This window comes from Neoarius graeffei, chromosome 3 (genome assembly GCF_027579695.1).
Source record: "Neoarius graeffei isolate fNeoGra1 chromosome 3, fNeoGra1.pri, whole genome shotgun sequence".
Lineage (NCBI taxonomy): Eukaryota > Metazoa > Chordata > Actinopteri > Siluriformes > Ariidae > Neoarius > Neoarius graeffei.
Genome location: NC_083571.1, coordinates 61,864,939 through 61,888,125, shown reverse-complemented (window position 1 = coordinate 61,888,125; position 23,187 = coordinate 61,864,939). Strand labels below are relative to the sequence as shown.

Below are 23,187 nucleotides of genomic sequence, written 5' to 3'. Positions count from 1 at the left end.
CTTCTGGACTGTGAACCAGAACGTTTCACACCCTGTTGTGCTAAATTCTCCTAATAATTCCTGTATCATATAAAAACCTAAAAATAGCCCTGTATTGCACATTATCTGTCCTCAACTGCAATATCTCTCTGATACCTAGTGTCATATGATTTAAATCAGGTAAAAGACTGAATAAAAGAGAGCTATTCAGGACACGACTGTGTGTATTTAATATACAGCTTGCATCTTAAGGCCTCTGCATGCTCTTGCGACAAGGCTTTCGGAGATAGCTTTTCGCAGACAGTTGTAATTTATCATTGAGCGGGGAGTAATAGGCGTGCGCAATGTTATTCACCGCCACAACACAAGGGGGCGCGAAGTCGCGAAATCGCTAGGAGTAGTTGGTGGGTGTGGTTAGTGGAGTGTTTATCCTCCGGTTACTTATAATGACTAGAACTGGAGTCGTATAGATGTACGTACTTCCTCGATCAACCGCTCTTCGTGCTGCTCCATCTTCGCTCGTGTTTTTAAAAATGGCGGTCGTGAAAACAAACCAAACCGGGAAAGTAGGGAAGCGGAAGTGCATGTACAGCAGATGTAGAGTGGACCAATCAGAGCCCTCTTTGTCTGCGAGGCTGTCTGTGGTGGTCACAATTTTTGGGAGGTGCGCGCAGAGCATCTGCGAAAGGGGGGGGCTACGCAGACGCCATCTGCAAGGACTGGGTTGTCAGCGTAAATTGGCCTTTACACTTGCGCAACTGTGTGTATTTGGGTGGAATCAGTGACTTGTACCCCTTTTCCACCAGATCAGTTCCAGGGCTGGTTCGGGGCTGGTGCTGGTTCACAACTCGTTCAACTTGCGAGCCAGCTGAGAACCAGTTTGCTTTTCCATAGCTCGGCGTGCTAAGGGGAGCCACATCATTACGTCACTGTATACGTCAGTTACTTCGCTGCGTTTGCTTGGCGCAAACATCGAAGCAACAACAACACGGAGAAGAAGAAGCAACAACAGCAATAATAATGGATGACTGCTGCTTTACTGCATCCATGATATCTTGTCGCTTATTTAAAAATGGCGCCCTCTCGCGGTCTTGCTATTGTTGTTGGTCTCAACAACTCCGCCCCCCCGCTGACATATATGCAGTTCTTTTCTCTAGCCAGCAAAGAGCTGGTGCTACCCTGGAACTGGTTTTTCTGGCCCCAGAGCCAGTTCTTTGTCAGTGGAAACAGAAAACCTGGTTCCAAACTAAGCACTGGCCCCAAACCAGCCCTGGAACTGCTTTGGTGGAAAAGGGGTAATGGAGCTTGGTCCTCTTGTTGTTGATAGTCTTAGTTTAAATGAAAGGCCAGTGTCTAAGATCTTTTACCCGACTCCATACTGTGAATTGCGCTGCCGATTCTTGTGATGTGACTGCAAAACCTTTTGTGTCGCAGGTCGGCTACAGGTTTCTCTTTGATGGCAACAGTGCAGAACTTGCTTTTTCATTCCCAGGCTCCTTTCCTCCAGGCTCTCCTCAGGCCCCGACACATCTTTTAAATACTAACTAACTGTATTCTAATTATTTTTGTCATGTACATCAGGAGGAATTAATGCTGTAGACATTTTGTAATAAAGGTAAAAATAATTTATAGATTTCTTTATTTATTCATAACTTTTTGTAGTTAAAAAAGCAGCAGCAGGTTTAAACAGAGAGCGCTGGGAAAACAGCACTTTGCGCATGCGGAAAAGCCCAAATTACCCTGGATCATGACGGGAAAAGCCCAAATTCAGAAATACAGGGTGTAGCCCAAATTATGTAATTGAAAGGCCTGAATATTTTTATAATGAACTTCGGTGGTCCAAACATTTTAATTGTTCTAGACTTCTTAATTTGTGTTTTTTTTTTTTAAATAACTGAGTTTACAATTCTGGCATCTCGGATTGAACCATTTCCTGCATTTTGTACAATTGAACATAAATCCAAATCCTGGCATTCTACCCAGTGTGGGGAAATAAGGCCGAACCGGGGGACATTGATCGATAATTTTCAAATGTGTGTCTGTATTTCAAAAGCATCGGACCGGCTGGCCCATGAAAAATTGTAAAGATATGGATCTAATCTACTAGCAGTTTTCTTCCAAATGTTACACTGGGAGAATACATTAGCTATGTCGTAACACAGTTTGTGAAACAGGGCCCCCCGGAGGCCCGACTTAAATTCATAACTCTGCCACCAATTGTCCTAGCCCTGTCAAAATTTACAGGCATCGCCCTTTCGAACCAGCCCAGGCACGGCCTGGTCCTACCAGGGCTCAGCTTGTTATTCGCCAAGGAGTCTCCAAAAACTTTGTGAGCACTGGTTCCATCTGCAGGGATTTAAAAATTCATAACTCAGCCACTGAAGGTCCCAGCCCCGTCAATGTTTACAGGCACATCCCTCTCCCCGAGACCTTTCAAATGAGCACAGGTGCGGCCTGATCCAACGTTAAAAGCCAGCGCAGCTCGCGAAAAACTTTAGCACGAGCCCTGCTTCCAGCCGCACGCGCTCAGGGATTTAAAATTCATAAAACTGCCACCGAAGGTCCTAGCTCCGCCAAAATTTACCGGCACGTCCATTTCCCCCAAGTGGCGCACTAAATAAGACGACAATAATACACTCATTATTCACTGTTTTTATTGCACGATGCAGCTGAACTAGTGTTTTAGGGTTGACAGTATCTGATTGATCCAGTCAGTTGATTTAAGAGTTCAGTTTACATGAAACTTTGCAGTACAGTATTAAGTGCCAAACTGCCAATCAGTGGTTGTGTTGCGTGCTTTTCCCCCTCCTCCCCCCTCTATCTCCTGTCAATCAGTAAGGTCATATTTATCTACTTTTCCGTGAGGTAAAATGAAATTCACATTACTGTCACATAAATTCTCATCCTCCGCAATGGACACTTAATTACCGTTATGTATAAAAACGCACAGATTTTTTAAAAGCTTTTATTTCTCAGAGACATGAATTTCTTCATTTTGTTATAATATGTTCCTTAAAGAGGAACTGAAGTCATTTTAAACTTGCTTTTATTTCTTAATTAGCGTGTTATTCAATTACATTTTCGGTTTTAGTAACCTTATATCGTGACTCGTATTGGCAACTAATTACAATTAAATATTACAGGTAGTTGTCGACTTATGGACCCTTTTCACGTGACGTCACGACAAACGCGGCCGCCATTTTGGACATGTACTACCAGTAGTTTACCACAGCCAGCATTGAGGAACGGCAGCAAAGAAAGTGTTTATTTTCAGCAAGACTTCCATCATGCCACTATATTGTGGTGTACCTGGATGTAGTAACCATCAACAAACAAGGCAAGGGTTATCATTTTATCGGATCCCGGTAGATGCTGACCGACGGAGAAGATGGATAGCGGCATACCAGCGCTTGTGTAGTGACCACTTTGTTGGAGGTAAGACGAATAAAATTAGCCAGAAAAGGCATTACATTGCTGTTAACATTCCATTCTAGTTTACTGTAATTATGATCTGGCAGCTATTTACACCGGATCCAGTGTAAATAGCTGCCGGAGCCAACGTCCGAGCTAGCGCTGGCTCCGGAACCTCGGACGTTGGCTCCGGCAGCTATTTACACTGGATCCGGTGTAAATAGCTGCCAGATCATAATTACAGTAAACTAGAACGTCCGAGCTAGCTCGCTAGCGCTGGCTCCGGCCGGCCGCGAGCCAGCGCTGGCTCGGAGCCAGCGGTGGCTCGCGGCGGCTCGGAGCCAGCGGTGGCTCGCGGCGGCTCGGAGCCAGCGGTGGCTCGCGGCGGCTCGGAGCCAGCGGTGGCTCGCGGCGGCTCGGAGCCAGCGCTGGCTCGCGGCGGCTCGGAGCCAGCGCTGGCTCGCGGCGGCTCGGACGTTGGCTCCGGCAGCTATTTACACTGGATCCGGTGTAAATAGCTGCCAGATCATAATTACAGTAAACTAGTAAATACAGTTTTCTGCATCTCGCTCCTTTTTCTTTTGTTTGTCGCCTTCCTCGCATTCAAACCGATTCGAGCCGAAGTCCACTACATGTCCAAAATGGCGGTCGCTGTTATGAAGGTCACGTGACTGAAAAGGGTCTATGACTGCGTTTGGTTACGACTGACCGGTCGTAAACCGATCTGGTCGTAAGTCGGCCTATGTTAAATGAACGTAAGTATATTGTGATGTGTAATGATAGTGTAATCATCTTAGTCTTATTTTATCAACATTTTTCTTATTTCATTACCTTGGCTCATTATTTGGTTTAAGTCAAACACTGCATACTACACTGCGTACAGTACAATTCGTTTAATATGTGCAAAACAAAAAATACGAAATACAGGTGTGAAAAATTGAAAACATTTTAGTTTGAAACATACCAAAATACAAATGTAAAACATAGCAAAATACAAAACTTGGTGACCACTGGCATCACTGGTGCTTGGCTGTGGTTCGTCTACGTCATCATCAGCTGTTGCAGCGCTCGGGCTGGTGGGAGGATTTGCAGTGAGAGGCTGCCGGGAGCTGGGGCGGAAACTGTCGTACGCGGCGAGAGGCGCTGCCGGGAGCTGGGGCGGAAACTGCCGTACGCGGCGAGAGGCGCTGCCGGGAGCTGGGGCGGAAACTGCCGTACGCGGCGAGAGGCGCTGCCGGGAGCTGGGGCGGAAACTGCCGTACGCGGCGAGAGGCGCTGCCGGGAGCTGGGGCGGAAACTGCCGTACGCGGCGAGAGGCGCTGCCGGGAGCTGGGGCGGAAACTGCCGTACGCGGCGAGAGGCGCTGCCGGGAGCTGGGGCGGAAACTGCCGTACGCGGCGAGAGGCGCTGCCGGGAGCTGGGGCGGAAACTGTCATAAAGTCGATTGGTCGTAAGTTGCATAGGTCGTAAGTCGACGACTACCTGTATCCTTATCGGCCTATTCGGTTTTTAGCCGTGTTGAATTTAGTTCATTTGGTCCACGGCAGGCGTCGCTTTTCCGCGTGATCTTCACCAGACTTGTGCGAGACTTCGAAACGTAAAGTGTCAGCCAGGTGTCAGTGCCGCCATTTTGAAAACTGTTTTCCAAACAAAATATTGCACAAAAACGAGTTTAAATGATGATTACTGCCTACTTTTTTTCAAACTTTCCTGATTGCTATCAAAACAAACAAAACTTCCGGCTTGATTACATCAGCATTCGAAAGAGGGCGCACACGTCTTTTGACACCGTTGGCAGATGTTGGTCACTTTGATTTCTGTCCTACGATGTCTCGCACAGGTCTCAACGAATCTCGTTTATGGCCATTGCTTTGACATATGGACTGATATATTACAGAGCATATTTCAAACACTCATAACTTGCTATAGCAGCGACAAAATAGCTATCAAAAATGCATTCCCATATTTAATAAAATGAGAAACAGAATTTTGATGATAATTTGCCTTCAGTTCTCCTTTACGTGTTCGTGTTTTTCTTAATTTCTTGATGACAAAGAAATTTGAAAAATTGTACTCGTTAATACGTTTATTGGTAATGAGTTACTTCATGTAATCATTTAATTTTGATGGACCACAGTGTTCATTTAATTTGCTCATTTGTGTAAATGTGTTTTGTTTTTTTGTTTTTTTAAATCTGCAAAAAATTTCTATTTAATGGTCTCCCTTCCTCATTTACCGTATCAGTAATGAGAATTATTCTGGATCATGCTGCACAATTTAATTGTAATTAAATTGTTACCATAATACTTTTAGCAAAAAATAAGTCCACATTCTATTTTAGTTACTAAAGTTAGAAATCAGTCAAATGAGGTGGATGATCTTTTGATGCCAGTGTGACATCCTTCATGAGAATCACCCGAATAGAGTTTTTTTTTGTTTTTTTTTTTTAATTTTTTTTTTTTAATATAAATATAATTTTCTGGGCGGCACGGTGGTGTAGTGGTTAGCGCTGTCGCCTCACAGCAAGAAGGTCCGGGTTCGAGCCCCGGGGCCGGCGAGGGCCTTTCTGTGTGGAGTTTGCATGTTCTCCCCGTGTCCGCGTGGGTTTCCTCCGGGTGCTCCGGTTTCCCCCACAGTCCAAAGACATGCAGGTTAGGTTAACTGGTGACTCTAAATTGACCGTAGGTGTGAATGTGAGTGTGAATGGTTGTCTGTGTCTATGCGTCAGCCCTGTGATGACCTGGCGACTTGTCCAGGGTGTACCCCGCCTTTCGCCCGTAGTCAGCTGGGATAGGCTCCAGCTTGCCTGCGACCCTGTAGAACAGGATAAAGCGGCTACAGATAATGAGATGAGATAATTAAGTTCTCGTCCAGCAGATTTTAGTCTGAATGCCAAATGATGTTACCGTGTCTAGTTTTGAGTCATTTTGTTAGTTACTTGGAATCTCGTCCTCGAAGGTTTATATAAGCAGCTGATATTCTGATATGTTACATAAAAGTTTAAATACTATCGAAGAAGTTGAAAGCTTCTGTTACCTAGGCCAGCCTTTCTCAACCGGGGTGCCGTCAAAAAATTATATATTCTAACATTGAAATAAATAAAATGAATTAAAATTCCAAAAAACGATAGTTACACTAATGCAGATCATCGCCGCCTCATGCATCATCAAAATTTGTCTCACGGCCCCCTTTCCCATGTCACAACGTCACTGCTGGGGTCAGCGTGACTGCGTATATTTATACGGGGGTGCCTTGAGAATTTGCACACTTCTGAAGGGTGCCGTGACTGAAAAAAGGTTGAGAAACGCTGACCTAGGCAACACTATTGACTGCGGTCAAGGTGCAGAGAGAGCAGTTCAAACCAGAATATCAGCTGCTTGGTCAAAATGGAGACTGATATTTAGGCCGAATCCCATTTCACCCCTTGGACCAACCCCTTGGCCCTTCCCCTCCATTTTGCGCGTTCACGTGAAGGGGTAGGGGTATCCCAATCCCAGTTAACGCGGAGGGGTAGGGGAAGGGGTAGGGCTTCTGTACCCCTCCAAACGGAGATTTTCCTGGAGCTGACTCCGAACGAAGGGGTTTGAGTGATTTCCCACAATGCCATGTGGATTTCAGCGAGATTTCATGCGGATTTCAGAAAGATGGCGGTTCCCGCGGCGAAAGATTGTCATAAATGTATTTTCTCCATTATTTACGTGTTTTAAGTTGTTATCCAGAGGAAACCCCCCGCTTGATTCGCTTTCGAGCTGAGAATGAGCAGCGATTTCTGAAATCCAAGCTGCTGCTAAAAAGCTTTGGGAGTGAGTATTGTTTTCGGTTGCTTGACTGCGTACGTTTTGTTCTGTTATTCTCGCTTTTATTGTTTACATGAGTGTTCTGACACCTCATTCTGTCGGATGTGGTGCACGAAGCGCCAAAGATATCCCATTCAGTGGTGTTAGTTAACAAATCACACCCTGCCAGCAGAGATTTCTGGCTCTGACTGTAGCGGCTGGTCGCAGCCAATGATGCATTTGGTTGCGTTTTGCTAACGTAAACGCTGACGGAGGTACGCGATGATGTATGCGATCATTGAAGGGCTATCCCAATACGTAAGGGTTGAATTTCAAGCCCTATCCCTTGTAGCTCAGTTTCAAGGGGAAGGGCCAAGGGGAAGGCGGAGGGGAAGGGGGAGGGGTAGGGGTAGAAATTAGAATTGGGATTGGGCCTTAGTCTTTTGACGACTCAAGGAATTCCCCTAAAAAGCAGAGTACAAGCGTACTGTGCATGCATTAGGCCCGTACTTGTATACAGAGCAGAAACACGGCTGATGACTGACTAGGAACCTCGAAAACATGGTGAAGAGATGTGATTGCCATGTATCAGAGCATCTGGCAAATATACTGTACATTGGGAAGAGGGAATATCAAGTGAGGCAGTGATCGAGAGATGTCAAGTGGAAAGCATACGGAATTTAATGAGAAGACAACGTTTGAGATGGTTCGGGCATATCAAAAGAAAAGAAGAGTAGTGTCGTACGGAGAGCATCAGAAGCTGTAATTAGTGGAAGACGCCCCCGAGGAAGGCCCCTGAAAACATGGAAGAAGTGTATAGATGAAGCTCTGAGGGAACTTAAAGTGCATATAAGTGTAAATTCAGGAGCAAGAGCAATGTAATTCTCCTATTTTATATTAAACTTTGGTCAAATATCTGTTGCATTTTGTGCAAATTTTTTTTACCTTGCACAATACCAGAAAAATTCAGTTGAAATCAAGCCATTTGAGGCGAATTGGTCCACCTCTGAAAAAACTTGGCATTTGGATTTCCCGGCAAACATTGATTTTCGTGACGTCGCGTGTGGGACGCCTCCTTCTGAATGCTACGTCAGCGCCGGTTTGTTTGAGGAAACGACCTGGTGGTTTTCTGCAAATTTCTTCAACATCATGTAATTATTAAAATGGTTAATAGATGTATCGTAGGAGGGTGTAGCAACACCAATCTTGATGGGATTAGTACTCAGCGTTTTCCAAAAGACCGGACAATGAGAGAGAAATGGGAGCGCTTCATGTGAGGCACCCGGAAGCCGAGGGCCAAAGCAGAGCCGAGAAAAAGACCAAGAAAATCGGCGATTCACAAGTTGACTGTTGCCAGGGTGAGAAATAAGAGACGATACTCTAAATTAGGTGTTCCTGTGTTTGTGTGGTACACGGATGATGTTATTTATTGACACACGTAAGTAAACAACACGAAAGCGCTGGGCAATAATACACTTACTTCACATGTATCAAGGGATATGTGTGTCAGGGCTTGAGATCTTGGGACCTATCAAACACATTAAATGTATTTACAACCCTGCTTAGCCGATTCCATGTGTAGCTTATGAAATCTTTCTCCTACAGTAGCCAGTACTCTTCTAAATGAAGAAATATATAAATACAAAATAGTAATTAGAAAAATTATTTATGTAACAATAGATAGATGAGCATCGATACATGAATCCATGGGTTTAGAAGCTCAGGCGACAATTCCATATTGCAATACAAAATCGCTAGCTGCTAAACTTGGTCTACACAGACTGTGCACTGAATCCATGCAAGCTCTCGCAGCCTGCTGGCGGAGCCACGTGATGCCACGAATCTGGCTCTAGACTCCCTTGGGATTTTTCCAGACACGTTTTATTTTATTTTTTTCTGCTGTAGACAGATGGCCTTGTGCAAAATTACCCTTCTGAATGAGTGTGTAAAGGGACATACTTTCATATAAAAAAAAAAAACACGAAATTGGTCCAGGATATGCACTTTAACTTCAAAGAAGAGATGGTCTATAACGGACTGACCTGTAGCTCATCCAACCCCATGAAATATGGGAACAAAAGGACGTTAAACGAAAAAGAACAAAAGTTTAACTCTATGTAAGAATAGTCGTGGTGTTAATTACAAAATTTCTTATAGATTTATTATAAACAGGGCTCGAAACTCGCAGCAGTCCGGTCGCCCAAGGCGACTTAATTTGTCATTTGGCGGGTAATTCCTGTCACTAGCCAGCCCGGCTGGCTAGTTGAAAATAAAAAATATATATGAAGCGAAGATTCAGACACACCGTCAACTAAAGCCGCCACATATTAAGCGTGTGCCGTGTCTGTGTTAATCGATGAGTTTATCGGCAGGACGGAAAATACTGAAGAATTCCGAATCATATTGTGTACGAGTCCAGGCTGTCGGTTTTTTCACTACTGCGCATGCATATAACGCATCTCATTGAATATCGCAGTAATCACGTTATCAAATTCAATAGATGTGGCCACATTATCGCCCATTTAAACACGTGTTTTTGTTGTTTACATCTACATCTGCCAAAGCTACGTTGCGATGTGGAATTTTCTGAAAGGTGTACAGAAACCGCCAGAGACGGGGACAAAGCGACCTTGGTCTGAAGAGGAGAAAAAGGCCGCCGATAAAGCGTACGAGAAGGAGAAACGACAAAGGACTTGTAAGCAAACGTGGGAGCAGGGTAGGCCTTGGCTGCGATTAGGGATGTTAACCGATGACCGTTTGACCGGTGGTTGACCGAATCAACGTCAACCGGTTAATTTTTTTTTGGTTGTCGGTGAAAAAAAAAAATCAATCGTTTTGAAGCTGCCGATTTTGGAGCGGAGAACCTGGAATTCTGTGTTGTGAACGCTTGGGCCATGCCATGCGGTGTAAGGACGACAGTTGACAAATCAGAAACACCCATTCAGTCATGTCCCGCCCTCCCGCCCCAGTTAAAGACAGCTTGACAAATCAGAAACACCCATTCAGTCATGTCCCACCCTTCCGCCCCAGTTAAAGACAGCTTGACAAATCAGAAACACCCATTCAGTCATGTCCCGCCCCAGTTAAAGACAGCTGACAAATCAAAAACACCCATTCAGTCATGTCCCGCCCCAGCTGAACACAGCTGCCACTTGGCGAAAGAAAAAAAGTGTAGACACAGGGTTTTTAGCTTACAAATTACTATTTTGTTTTTTTTTAATTATTATTAGAAGGTACATGGAGTTTAGTCCTGCCTTGGCCAGTGCATTCTGAAAGTATGTTTCGGTCTGTAGCCAACAATGCATGTTATTGCAGATCATATCTCTCCACACAAACTAAAGGCGCAGATGCCGACTTTTTCACGGCTTTTTCATGGACTGTAACGGCATTTGCTTATGTAGTAATTTTAATACAGAATTTACTCTGAAATTATTCAGACACTCCAACGCCCCCCCCCCCCCCCCCCACAAAAAAAAAATCAGATCTGCACAAGCCATGAAAAAGGCGCGGCGTTTGCATCCCTGTTTAAACTCATAGGTTAACCGACTTTAACCGGCTAATGAGGCTCGGTGGTCGGTCAAGATTTTTTTTTAGTTTTCGCCATCCCTAGCTGCTGATTTTTATGGAATAATTAATTTTTTTTCAAGTTGATTCCTAGTCAATATGAAGCTCCTAATGCTTTCTCTCTCATAAATGGTTAAATACAGAAAGCATGTTGGACATATTTTGGGTGCTATACAGGGTTGTCCCGATCCGATATTAGGATCGGATCGGCCGCCGATATCAGCAAAAAATGCGCATCGGGATCGGATCGGCAGGCGCGGAAAAATTCCGATCCAGACTCCCGATCCATTTTTAAAAAAAACTCCGCTCCGGGTTTTCCAGCGCACCGATTTAGATAATCCATTCCAGTTTTTTGCTCTGGTTTCCCCAAAATCCGGTCCGCATTTTCCAGCACACCTTCAGCACCAGCATTAGCGTCTTACAATTTACCTCAGTGGCATCTTCTACATTATCACGGCGATGTAAATTTAGCAGTAGTTTCACGGTAAAGATGTCAGCTGTGTGGGATCATTTTACCCTAAAGGACGACAAAGACGAAGAGGTGGAGTGCAACATATGCCACAATAAAGTCAGGCGTGGTGGTAAAGCTGTAAGAAGTTTTAATACAACCAACTTAATAAAGCATTTAGCAAAATACCACCATAAAGAACACGAAGAGTATCTTAAAAAAACTGCAGACAAAAAGAAAGGTCCTACACAACTAACACTAGCAGATTGGGGAGTAGAAGGCATTTTTGTTTTTAAATAGTTTACAGTATTATTTGCACTGATTTTTAAAGCCTTGGTTTACACTTGTTCAAGAGAAGAGTACTGATGCTGAGTTAATAGACTATATTATAGATACAGATAAGGTTGTTTATGTGCTTTGCTTTTTTGATACAGTTTACAGTCTTATTTGCACTTTTTACTGACCACTGATGCCATTTCTGTTTTTTTATTTATAATGCTGTCTATTTTGTGTTTATCCCTGAATAAACAGGTCAGTTTCTTGTTATCAACCATTGTGTATTATTCAAACTCACCTAATTCAGCTGGCTAGCTGTTCTCAAGAGTACTAAAACCCTTTTCAACATGAGTCTGACAACTAGGTAAGGAAGGTAAATAACTTTGAACTTTAATACATGCTCGGATAGGCCGGTATCGTATCGGCCAGTATCGGTATCGGATCGGAAGTGAAAAAAAATATCGGTATCGGATCGGAAGTGCAAAAACCTGGATCGGGACATCTCTAGTGCTATAGTCATGATAGTAAGTATATTTGTTTTCAATACTCATACACCAAGTTGCCAAGTTTTCCAATATATTATTATTTGTTGATGTTATATTTTGGTGCTCTGTGTTGTTCTCATTTATGTATTTAACAACAGTATCAAAATACTCGGGTCTTGAAATAAATGCACATTAGTCATGAACAATGGTAACTACTCTCTTTTGCGTTATTTTTGACAGAAGTAAAATTCATACACGAACAAATTTTGGCGAGTTGATTTTCTGTTTGGCTAGTTACTTTGGAAGGTAACTAGTCCGGCTGGCTGGTGAGAAAAAATATGAATTTCTAGGCCTGATAAACATAGTATAAAAATAGCCATTGTTGACACAATGTTTCATGAGTGTTATTATAGCACCTTTATATGAGTACCAGTCAGTTGGAACCAACTGGAACATTCTTGCCCCCTGTATATATATATTTTTTTCTTTCTTTCTAGGCACAGAACTGACTTGTGTGTGCTACTGTTTTCTTGGGTAGAACTTTAAGCATGTTTTACTTGCATCTTCTGACATTTTCTCATCTCATTCATTATCTCTAGCCGCTTTATCCTGTTCTACAGGGTCGCAGGCAAGCTGGAGCCTATCCCAACTGACTACGGGTGAAAGGCGGGGTACACCCTGGACAAGTCGCCAGGTCATCACAGGGCTGACACATAGACACAGACAACCATTCACATTCACACCTACGCTCAATTTAGAGTCACCAGTTAACCTAACCTGCATGTCTTTGGACTGTGGGGGAAACCGGAGCACCCGGAGGAAACCCACGCGGACACGGGGAGAACATGCAAACTCCACACAGAAAGGCCCTCGCTGGCCCTGGGGCTCGAACCCAGGACCTTCTTGCTGTGAGGCGACAGCGCTAACCACTACACCACCGTGCCGCCCTGACATTTTCTTATAAATTATATTCAATTTGTAGTGAAATTAGCAACTAATGTCTAGTGTAATTTGGCCTTTGAAGATCACAAAAATGTGCCTGGAAACAGCTGAGAAGCCATCTCCAGGCATCTAAAGCCCTTCAGCTTCCGGGGCCTTAAGGCGGTCCCCGGACCCCCAGATACATTGTTCCGGGCCTTTAGCCCATCATTCGGACAGACAGAGAACTTTTCAGACTTGTCTGTTTAAAATTCCTTATTTCCTGCACTGCTACATACACGTGCAGTAAAGTTTTATTTCATAAGTGAATTCCGTAGCTTCATCTCGTTTACATTCATGGAAGATAACAAATGTACTACAAAGCACAGAGCTTTTATTCACGGATATGTTACAGGCCAGAATTGAAGGTCGGGTGGAATTTTTCAACATGGGTTAGAATTTTTAACCCAGTTCATAATTTGTTACTCGTATTAAGGAGACTTACTATATCTAGGGTTCGGGAAGACTTTGTATTTTAAACTATTTAATGACGTAAGAAGACTGGACTCCTTAATAAATTCAAAATATATAATATATTAGGGCGACACGGTGGTGTAGTGGTTAGCGCTGTCGCCTCACAGCAAGAAGGTCCGGGTTCGAGCCCCGTGGCCGGCGAGGGCCTTTCTGTGTGGAGTTTGCATGTTCTCCCTGTGTCCGTGTGGGTTTCCTCCGGGTGCTCCGGTTTCCCCCACAGTCCAAAGACATGCAGGTTAGGTTAACTGGTGACTCTAAATTGACTGTAGGTGTGAATGTGAGTGTGAATGGTTGTCTGTGTCCATGTGTCAGCCCTGTGATGACCTGGCGACTTGTCCAGGGTGTACCCCACCTTTCGCCCGTAGTCAGCTGGAATAGGCTCCAGCTTGCCTGCGACCCTGTAGGACAGAATAAAGCGGCTAGAGATAATGAGATGAGATATTGTATTATTATCACTCCTTCCAGGTCTAGTGGTTCAGGTCTTGGGTTAAGAATCGGAAGGTTCAGAGTTCAAATCCTGGTTAAGGTATCTTAGAAAATACTAATTAGGTGGATAGGAATAGGCAGACAAGAGGAAATACTGGGTAGGTGTAGACAGAGAGGAAGTGGGTGGAAGAAAGAGACAAAAGAAGTGATGGAAAATCCTTTTTATGATCTTTAGGAAATTATGAACTAGGTTAAAAATTTTAATCTAGGTTTTAAAAAAAAGAAATCACCTAGGTTGAAGTTTTGACCTGTAACAGATATGATCTTTGAAATACAAGTAGTTAAACTTAAATAGTAAATTAATAAAGTAAACCAGCGGTCTCAAAAGTAGCCGGTCACCGGCGGCAAATTGCCGGCTATGGCTTGTTATGCCGCCGGCTATTGTCAGTCGAGTCACAAAATTTAATATTAAATATTTCTGACAGCAAAAAAAGTTGTGAACGTAAATTACATCCACTATGTCATGTATGTCCGTTGCCGCATCAACTGTTGCTGCGTTCATGTGCTATGGGAAGATGATATTTTCCAGTTGGGAAGTGGTATTTACCAGTGTGTTGTGTTCACATGCTTTTGTTGTTGTTGACAAATTAAAGATGGTGGACCAGATTCAAGTTAGCAATAGTTAGTTAGCTATCATTAGCAATAGCGTCTGCTCTGGATAGGTAAAAACAAACCATAACACATTTTTAAAGGAAACAGATTTCTAATGTATTATATTACACTTGTTAATGACGCAACATTGCATAGACACAAAAAACTACCCACTAGTACTAGTAAAAAAAAACTTTAGTAGCGTACAATGCTTAACATTCAAGTGTCTTGTACCGCTTGCCGCCATGTTGAAAAGGTTAAAGTTCATCTCATCTCGGCAACTCGTGTATCAAAATTTTCTACGAGTTGCCCAGTGGAAAATACCACAAGAGGGGGCGTTCATGTGTGCTTTCCATGTCGGCGTTTGGTATTTACCATAATTCCCATAGCACATGAATGCAGCATGTGTTTACATCCTCGACACGAGTGCAGCCATTACTGCCTGTGTTGCCAGATTGCGCGTTTGCCCGCCCAATTTGGGCGGTTTTAAGTGCATTTTGGCGGGTTTTGAACATATTTTGGGCTGTAAAACGTCAGCAGTATCTGGCAACATATTTTTTTACTTAATACAAGAAATTAATGGATGCCACCGTTTTTGCCAAAATGATATTTTATTTTCCATTGTTCAGGCAGCTTCAGCATCATACTGTGAGATTCTGTTCAAATTGTTTTTTTTTTCTTCTATGAAGCCTGAGCCATTTATTTTATTAGTTTATAATTATTGTTTAATTTAGTCTTCAGGAGAGACTGCCTGCGCACAGCACTAGTATTAATAGTTTTTTTTTTTCTTACATGAAAGCTGAGGCATTTATATTATATTTTAAGGTATCTTCATGTTGTGCTGTGAGGTTCTCTGCACTTTAACTTTTGAACCGACAGGTGCATTTGGATAAGTAAAGCCTATTTTTCTGCATTTTTGTAGTCCTGGTAATCTTTTATATTGGTAAAGTTGTTTATAGGACCATTTCTCAGTGTCTGTTTTTTTTTAATCAATAGTTTTTCAGTAATAACTTAATATTTAACATATCACTCAATTTTAAACAACCCCCGCGCCTCCCCCATAGTCTCCAAAATTTCTGTGGGAAACACTGGCGTGCGTAACAACGCTAATCAAGCTTAAGCTAGACGACCCGCCTCAAATACCCGTTCCGGGTAAATGTTATCCCAATTTTAGATGGCCTGTTCCAAACCATCCCGCCCCATGAAAAATTCGTACTTGCATATCCATCCATCCCTCCCTCCCTCCCTCCACGCTTTGCATGCATTATGTCTGCCGCTTAAACTTTGCCCCCTTTTGGCAAAAATGGCATTTCAGAATTGTGTTCTCTATATCTCTCTTAGATGTTCCGTATCTCTTATCGAAAGACTCCTCTGCCAATTAGTATTGGCTCGACTTTATCTGAGGCTTCTACCTCCATCATGTAGCTACCATCGGCAGATCACCGTGGAGACGGTCTTTGTGACATCTGTGTCATTGTTCCGTAGACTCATAGCACCAGCCATAAAATTAACTATCCGTGAGGCATCATTTGTGTGAATTCTGTAATAGAGTGGGGGAAAAAGCCCCCCTTAAGGAAAATTCAGTTTTTCTCCAAGTTGAGATGAACCATGTGTTTAGTTTTAATCATAGTTTTTGACAACAGTGACATGAACAATAATGCCACCTAAAGTTTGCCTAAAGTTAATACTTTTTTTTTTTAAACAAAAACAAACATTGTGCCAAGGGGGCCTTTTACCCCCCCAGTGGGGTAAAAGGCCCCCTGAGGTGGGGCAATAGGCTCCCTCACTCAAAAAAAGCTGTTTGGATAGCAAAAGTGTTTACTTAAGCCTATAATGTGAAAGAAACAAGAAAATATCCCTGAATTAATGAGTAGATGCATTATTTTATTATATTTTGCATTTTAATTTCAAATTTTTTTTTATTTCAATTATTTTTAATATTAAGTTCAAATTACTTGCTTTACTCAACCAGGTAAGCGAGATGTTATTAAAAACTATGTATCTGCTATTCAGAAATGTATGAAATACAGTAATTATGATAAAAGGAAACGATGCCCCCTGGGGGCCATTTACCCCGCCATTAAGGGGGCGTTTTACCCCACAGACTACACTTTTACAAAAAAGGGTCTTGCTTTCAAAATGTGATTCAACTTTTTATACCTAATGTATTTTTTTCAACGTACTGACTTGTCTACTCATACCACATACACAGCTGTGATATCTGACGAAATAGCAGCTATCTAAATACAGTTTTACTGATATCTGAAAATGATATCACTTACCATGAAATTTGATTTCTGTCCGCTGCGTTGCTGATATGCGATCCACAGTGGATATTTGTATATCCCCGTTGTCAAGCCAGTCCATAGCAACAATAGAAATGTAACTTTGCGCCATCTGGTGGTTATTTTGGGTAAAACAGGCCGGGGGCGTATTACCCCATGGGGGCGTATTACCCCACTCTATACTTAAACAGCCATCACCAATCTGTAAATTACGAGCATCCGTGATGCATTTGTGTTAAAATCTGTAACCACTCTGTATTTTGTATCCTCATATATAAAAATTTCCATGAATCCGTAGTCCCTGACTCGTCCATATTTTGTCAACCACCTCTGCTTCTACTGAAGGCACCTGCCGCTTATGAATAATGTACCTACTTTACAGAACTTTGTCATAAATTAATTTACATAGCACCTTTCTGAAGCCTGAGAGCCAATCCCTGCTCTGGTTGGCCCTCGTTTGCGAGAAGCCTGCTCCCTCCTCCTCTTTTTTATTTTTTTTTATTTTTATTTATTTATTAAGAAGCTCTTAAGACAAGGGAAGGGAATCCTTCTGCTTTTGTTTTTGCGTTTTATTAATCAACATCTTACCATAAAGATAAGCTGCAGGATGTCTCTGGTGAGGAGGAATTCCTGTGCCCCCAGGGTGAGTGAATAGGGTATAAAATATTTGTCCTTGTTTGAATGGTTCTATATAAAACAATCAAGTTTTAGAGATTTGAGAGGGAGAATTTTTACACTGAATTGAAGTTCTGTCCCACGTTTTAGTAATGTTCAGGTCTGACTTTCCCATCAACTTTGAACAAATGCACTGTGGTGTGTGTTTTTTTTTTTTTTTTTAAATGTAAACTCACCGTGTTGAGAGCACTGAGCTGTTCTGTCTTCTCCGTTAAACAGAACGTGCTGCTTTCTCTTGTCTGGCTGAAGGAAAAGGTGAACGGTTCAATATTTCTGTGGTGAAAGATCTTTTCAAAGCAGTCACATTTGTCCGAGTGGTGGTGTTTAAAATATTTTGTTTGCTGTAAATGTGTAATTTTGTCAGTTTAATGTTAGTGTGATCAGAGAGTTTGTTTGCGATTTAAAGAGGGGAAAAAAAAGCCCATCCCGGTCATGCACTAATAGCATGTGATGCGCAGAAGTATTTTAGCGCCGTAGGGAAGCGCGCGCACTGTGCTGTGTGTCCATCTTACTAAGACTGGGTCTTTCTGTCTGTCTCTCAATATCTCCCCCTCTAGCTGTCAAGTGGAGCAATAACGAGGATGAGTGCGGATGGAGGGAAGCCGGTGAAGGTGGGCTGTCTGGTAGAGGTGATTGGAAAAGGGCAGCGTGGCACTGTGGCGTATGTCGGCGCAACACTCTTCGCCTCAGGGAAATGGGTTGGGGTCATTCTGGACGAGCCAAAGGGCAAAAACGACGGTACTGTTCAGGGCAAGTCCTACTTCACCTGCAAGGAGAATCATGGGATATTTGTCCGCCAGTCACAGGTCAGGACACACACACTCGCACAAAGACGTGGATGTGGACAGACTGAAATTATTATTGGCTACAAATTATCCAAAACATCTCAAACCATTCACACACACCCAGTGATTTGTCGTTGTCTCTTTCCTGTCACTGTGTCATCAGATCCAGCTGATTGAAGATGGAGGAAGCACAGCGACTTCACCAGATACACCCGAGTCCGGGATCGCCAGAGTGCCTCGGAAAGGTAGCAAACTCTGCTTATGACTCCTCACAGAAATCGGGCCAAATAGAAACGGAGTGAAATATCAGTGCAAATAGGTTTAAGATTAACGATCAGAATGACTGGAAACGGTGTCAGAAAGGATTGGCCTGGTTCGAAATCTGGCCAAAGATTAGAGTATATACTGTAGCAACCAAGCCATTGGCTTGAGTAAGAATAAATGCAGTTGTTGGCATTAACAGGATATCAGCATCAAGAGAGAGAATATCAATCAATCAGTATCCTTTATTTAACCAGGTAAAAGACTCCTTGAGATTAAAGGAACAGTCCACCGTATTTCCATAATGAAATATGCTCTTATCTGAATTGAGACGAGCTGCTCCGTACCTGTCCGAGCTTTGCGCGACCTCCCAGTCAGTCAGACGCAGTCAGACGCGCTGTCACTCCTGTTAGCAATGTAGCTAGGCTCAGTATGGCCAATGGTATTTTTTGGGGCTGTAGTTAGATGCGACCAAACTCTTCCACGTTTTTCCTGTTTACATAGGTTTATATGACCAGTGATATGAAACAAGTTCAGTTACACAAATTGAAACGTAGTGATTTTCTATGCTATGGAAAGTCCGCACTATAATGACAGGCGTACTAACACCTTCTGCGCGCTTCGGCAGTGCATTGATACGGAGCTCAGATATCAATGCGCTGCCGAAGCGCGCAGAAGGTGTTAGTACGCCTGTCATTATAGTGCGGACTTTCCATAGCATAGAAAATCACTACGTTTCAATTTGTGTAACTGAACTTGTTTTATATCACTGGTCATATAAACCTATGTAAACAGGAAAAACGTGGAAGAGTTTGGTCGCATCTAACTACAGCCCCAAAAAATACCATTGGCCATACTGAGCCTAGCTACATTGCTAACAGGAGTGACCGCGCGTCTGACTGCGTCTGACTGACTGGGAGGTCGCGCAAAGCTCGGACAGGTACGGAGCAGCTCGTCTCAATTCAGATAAGAGCATATTTCATTATGGAAATACGGTGGACTGTTCCTTTAAAATCTCTTTTCCAAGAGTGACTTGGCCAAGAGGGCAGCATGAACAGTATTACAATAAAAATACATCCATACAAACAGACAAAATACACCTGGTGCAACATTACAGATGAAATAGTATTCCGTTAAAATGCCATAAAAGCTCAAGGTTAAGAATTCAATAAAAAAGCGTAATAGAATTTTAAAAGCAAGTGCAGTGAACGAGAGGTATTTTCTTTATCTTTGAGAGTGGATTTTAAATTCACCCAGAGTTATCAGCTTTGACAGTTTCAAGTCCCTTTGTAAACCGTTCCAGGATATGGAAGCATCCATCCATCCATCCATCCATCCATCCATTATCTGTAACACTTATCCTGTGCAGGGTCTCAGGCAAGCTGGAGCCTATCCCAGCTGACTATGGGCGAGAGGTGGGGTACACCCTGGACAAGTCGCCAGGTCATCGCAGGGCTGACACGAAGGCAGACTTGTCTCGCCGATCTATGCTGAATCACACCAAGCATTTTGTTTTGAAATCAATAAAATAAATCACAATTCCGCCTTACCTTTTGAATAGTTTTAGACCAAACTTCGTAGCATCTTTAGTGCTTTAAGGAACATTTTCTTTCATAATTTGTAATTCTTCCTCACTTACGGTGACGAAGCGATTGGCCGCCGTTTTGCCGAGTTGCTCGAGGCGATTATCGAGTAGTAGTCCAAATCTCTTGATCAATCAGAGCGTGCAATTTCCTATGATCACTTGCGTATTTATGCTAATTCTTAATAGAATCATTTTATTATAATAAATTTGACATTTTAAATTAAACACTGCAAAATACACAGTTACAATATTAATAATTATTTAATCTGAACTGATTATTAAATTTGTCTTTAATTTGTTTCATTGTTACAGAAATTGCAGAAACGCCTGGAAAAGGAGCCAAACAGGTTTGTTGTTCTTTATTTCCTTAATTTAATTCCGAGACCTTAATTATTGATCCTCTTCTCACTTTTATGTATTTGTATGTTTTGTGTATTTATTTAATGGACTAAATTTATTTCGTTGGTTGTTTTATGAGCCTCATGGTGCTTTTCCACTGACGCACCACTACAGTTAAATTACTATCTCCTCCATAATACACAGCTGAATATAGAGTTTAATCAAAGACCAATTGAAGAATGAGTTTGCTGTTCAATATCACTTGTACACGAAGGTTTTAATTAGGTATATCAGACACTCGCTGGCCATGCTGTGAAAATTCTGCATGTAGACGCTCCTTTAAGTTTCCAAATCTGTCATTGCTTAACTCTTGAATATTTTCTATCGTGAATGCTATCATTAAAAAGCTTATTTCTGCTTTCCAAAGAAATTGATCAGGTTAAGATCTGTTCAGTACTTTGGGAGTAACAGCAGGCTGAAGTTGGCACAACAGAGTTCACTCTCTGCTCACGGGACGTCAGGAAACTGTCGGGGGTTTTGAGTCACGGGGAAGCGGTCAGTCTCTCTTCTGATTGGTTTCTGACTGGATTACTCAGGAATATCAGTCAGATAACTTTTATAGGGATGTTCTCTCGCTCTCACTGTTTCTGATGAAGTATTCAGCAAAATTTTCCGTCTGCTAGTTTTGATGTTATGATTCACGGGAGACTCAAGTGAGTTTTCATCTCTTTTTCTATTTTATTTTTTCAAATCAAACTGATTTCATGTAAATAACTTTTTAGAATATAACTGTAGTTTTTGATGAAAAATATTGAGATTTTAGTGGTCGGAATGAGATTTAAAAAAAAAAAAACGGAAGTCAGAATCGCGAGTGTCAATTTCAATTCAATTAAATGTTATTGTTTATTGGATGTGGCTCGCACAGTTTTATCGAGGTTTGCCTTGAAAGCTGTGAATATTAATCAAAATAATTGTTTATTCTTTCATATAAACACTAGTAAGCCCTACTTGGAAATACAAAGGCCTACAGAGCCCAAAGAGGGAATTAGAAATAATCTTTCATTACTTTTTATTTTGATGGAGAATGGTAGATGTGAAAGACATTCAGTGCTTATTTATGCATAGTTTTATAATTGATTTCTCCTTTTTTGTGATGTTTAAATGAGAGTTAAGATTAGCTTTATATTGCACAAATAAAGCTATTTGGTGAAACTTTGAAGAGTGTACCGATTTAACGGTTTTATCTAATTGGCATAATTAATACTAAGTGCTAATTTGCATAATTTGGTTTTATGAATTTTTTTTTTTAACTGTCAGTATATAACCATCTACAGTGGGGCAAAAAAGTATTTAGTCAGTCACCAATTGTGCAAGTTCTCCCACTTAAAAAGATGAGCGAGGCCTGTAATTTTTATCATAGGTACACTTCAACTATGAGAGACAGAATGGGGGGAAAGAATCCAGGAAATCACATTGTCTGATTTTTAAATAATGTATTTGCAAATTATGGTGGAAAATAAGTATTTGGTCATAACAAAAGTTCATCTCAATACTTTGTTATATACCCTTTGTTGGCAATGACAGAGGTCAAACGTTTTCTGTAAGTCTTCACAAGGTTTTCACACACTGTTGCTGGTATTTTGGCCCATTCCTCCATGCAGATCTCCTCTAGAGCAGTGATGTTTTGGGGCTGTCGCTGGGCAACACGGACTTTCAACTCCCTCCAAAGATTTTCTATGGGGTTGAGATCTGGAGACTGGCTAGGCCACTCCAGGACCTTGAAATGCTTCTTACGAAGCCACTCCTTCGTTGCCCGGGCGGTGTGTTTGGGATCATTGTCATGCTGAAAGACCCAGCCACGTTTCATCTTCAATGCCCTTGCTGATGGAAGGAGGTTTTCACTCAAAATCTCACGATATATGGCCCCATTCATTCTTTCCTTTACACGGATCAGTCGTCCTGGTCCCTTTGCAGAAAAACAGCCCCAAAGCATGATGTTTCCACCCCCATGCTTCATAGTAGGTATGGTGTTCTTTGGATGCAACTCGGCATTCTTTCTCCTCCAAACACGACAAGTTGAGTTTTTACCAAAAAGTTCTATTTTGGTTTCATCTGACCATATTGACATTCTCCCAATCCTCTTCTGGATCATCCAAATGCTCTCTAGCAAACTTCAGATGGGCCTGGACATGTACTGGCTTAAGCAGGGGGACACGTCTGGCACTGCAGGATTTGAGTCCCTGGCGGCGTAGTGTGTTACTGATGGTAGCCTTTGTTACTTTGGTCCCAGCTCTCTGCAGGTCATTCACTAGGTCCCACCGTGTGGTTCTGGGATTTTTGCTCACCGTTCTTGTGATCATTTTGACCCCACGGGGTGAGATCTTGCGTGGAGCCCCAGATCGAGGGAGATTATCAGTGGTCTTGTATGTCTTCCATTTTCTAATAATTGCTCCCACAGTTGGTTTCTTCACACCAAGCTGCTTACCTATTGCAGATTCAGTCTTCCCAGCCTGGTGCAGGTCTACAGTTTTGTTTCTGGTGTCCTTTGACAGCTCTTTGGTCTTGGCCATAGTGGAGTTTGGAGTGTGACTGTTTGAGGTTGTGGACAGGTGTCTTTTATACTGATAATGAGTTCAAACAGGTGCCATTAATACAGGTAACGAGTGGAGGACAGAGGAGCCTCTTAAAGAAGTTGTTACAGGTCTGTGAGAGCCAGAAATCTTGCTTGTTTGTAGGTGACCAAATACTTATTTTACCGAGCAATTTACCAATTAATTCATTAAAAATCC

The 23,187-nt window shown here is 42.3% G+C and overlaps 1 protein-coding gene across 3 annotated transcripts in view; it reads left to right on the top strand.

Annotated features, from left to right (window-relative positions):
• Positions 1–23,187, top strand: part of dctn1a (dynactin 1a) — a 61,756-nt gene that overhangs the window by 5,443 nt on the left and 33,126 nt on the right. For all 3 annotated transcript variants that reach the window (XM_060917076.1, XM_060917074.1, XM_060917075.1), the window contains 3 exons: positions 17,986–18,234; positions 18,377–18,458; positions 20,372–20,406. In XM_060917076.1, coding sequence (XP_060773059.1) covers positions 18,010–18,234; positions 18,377–18,458; positions 20,372–20,406 — 342 coding nt within the window. In that variant the 5' untranslated portion in view covers positions 17,986–18,009. The remainder of the gene's footprint in view (positions 1–17,985; positions 18,235–18,376; positions 18,459–20,371; positions 20,407–23,187) is intronic.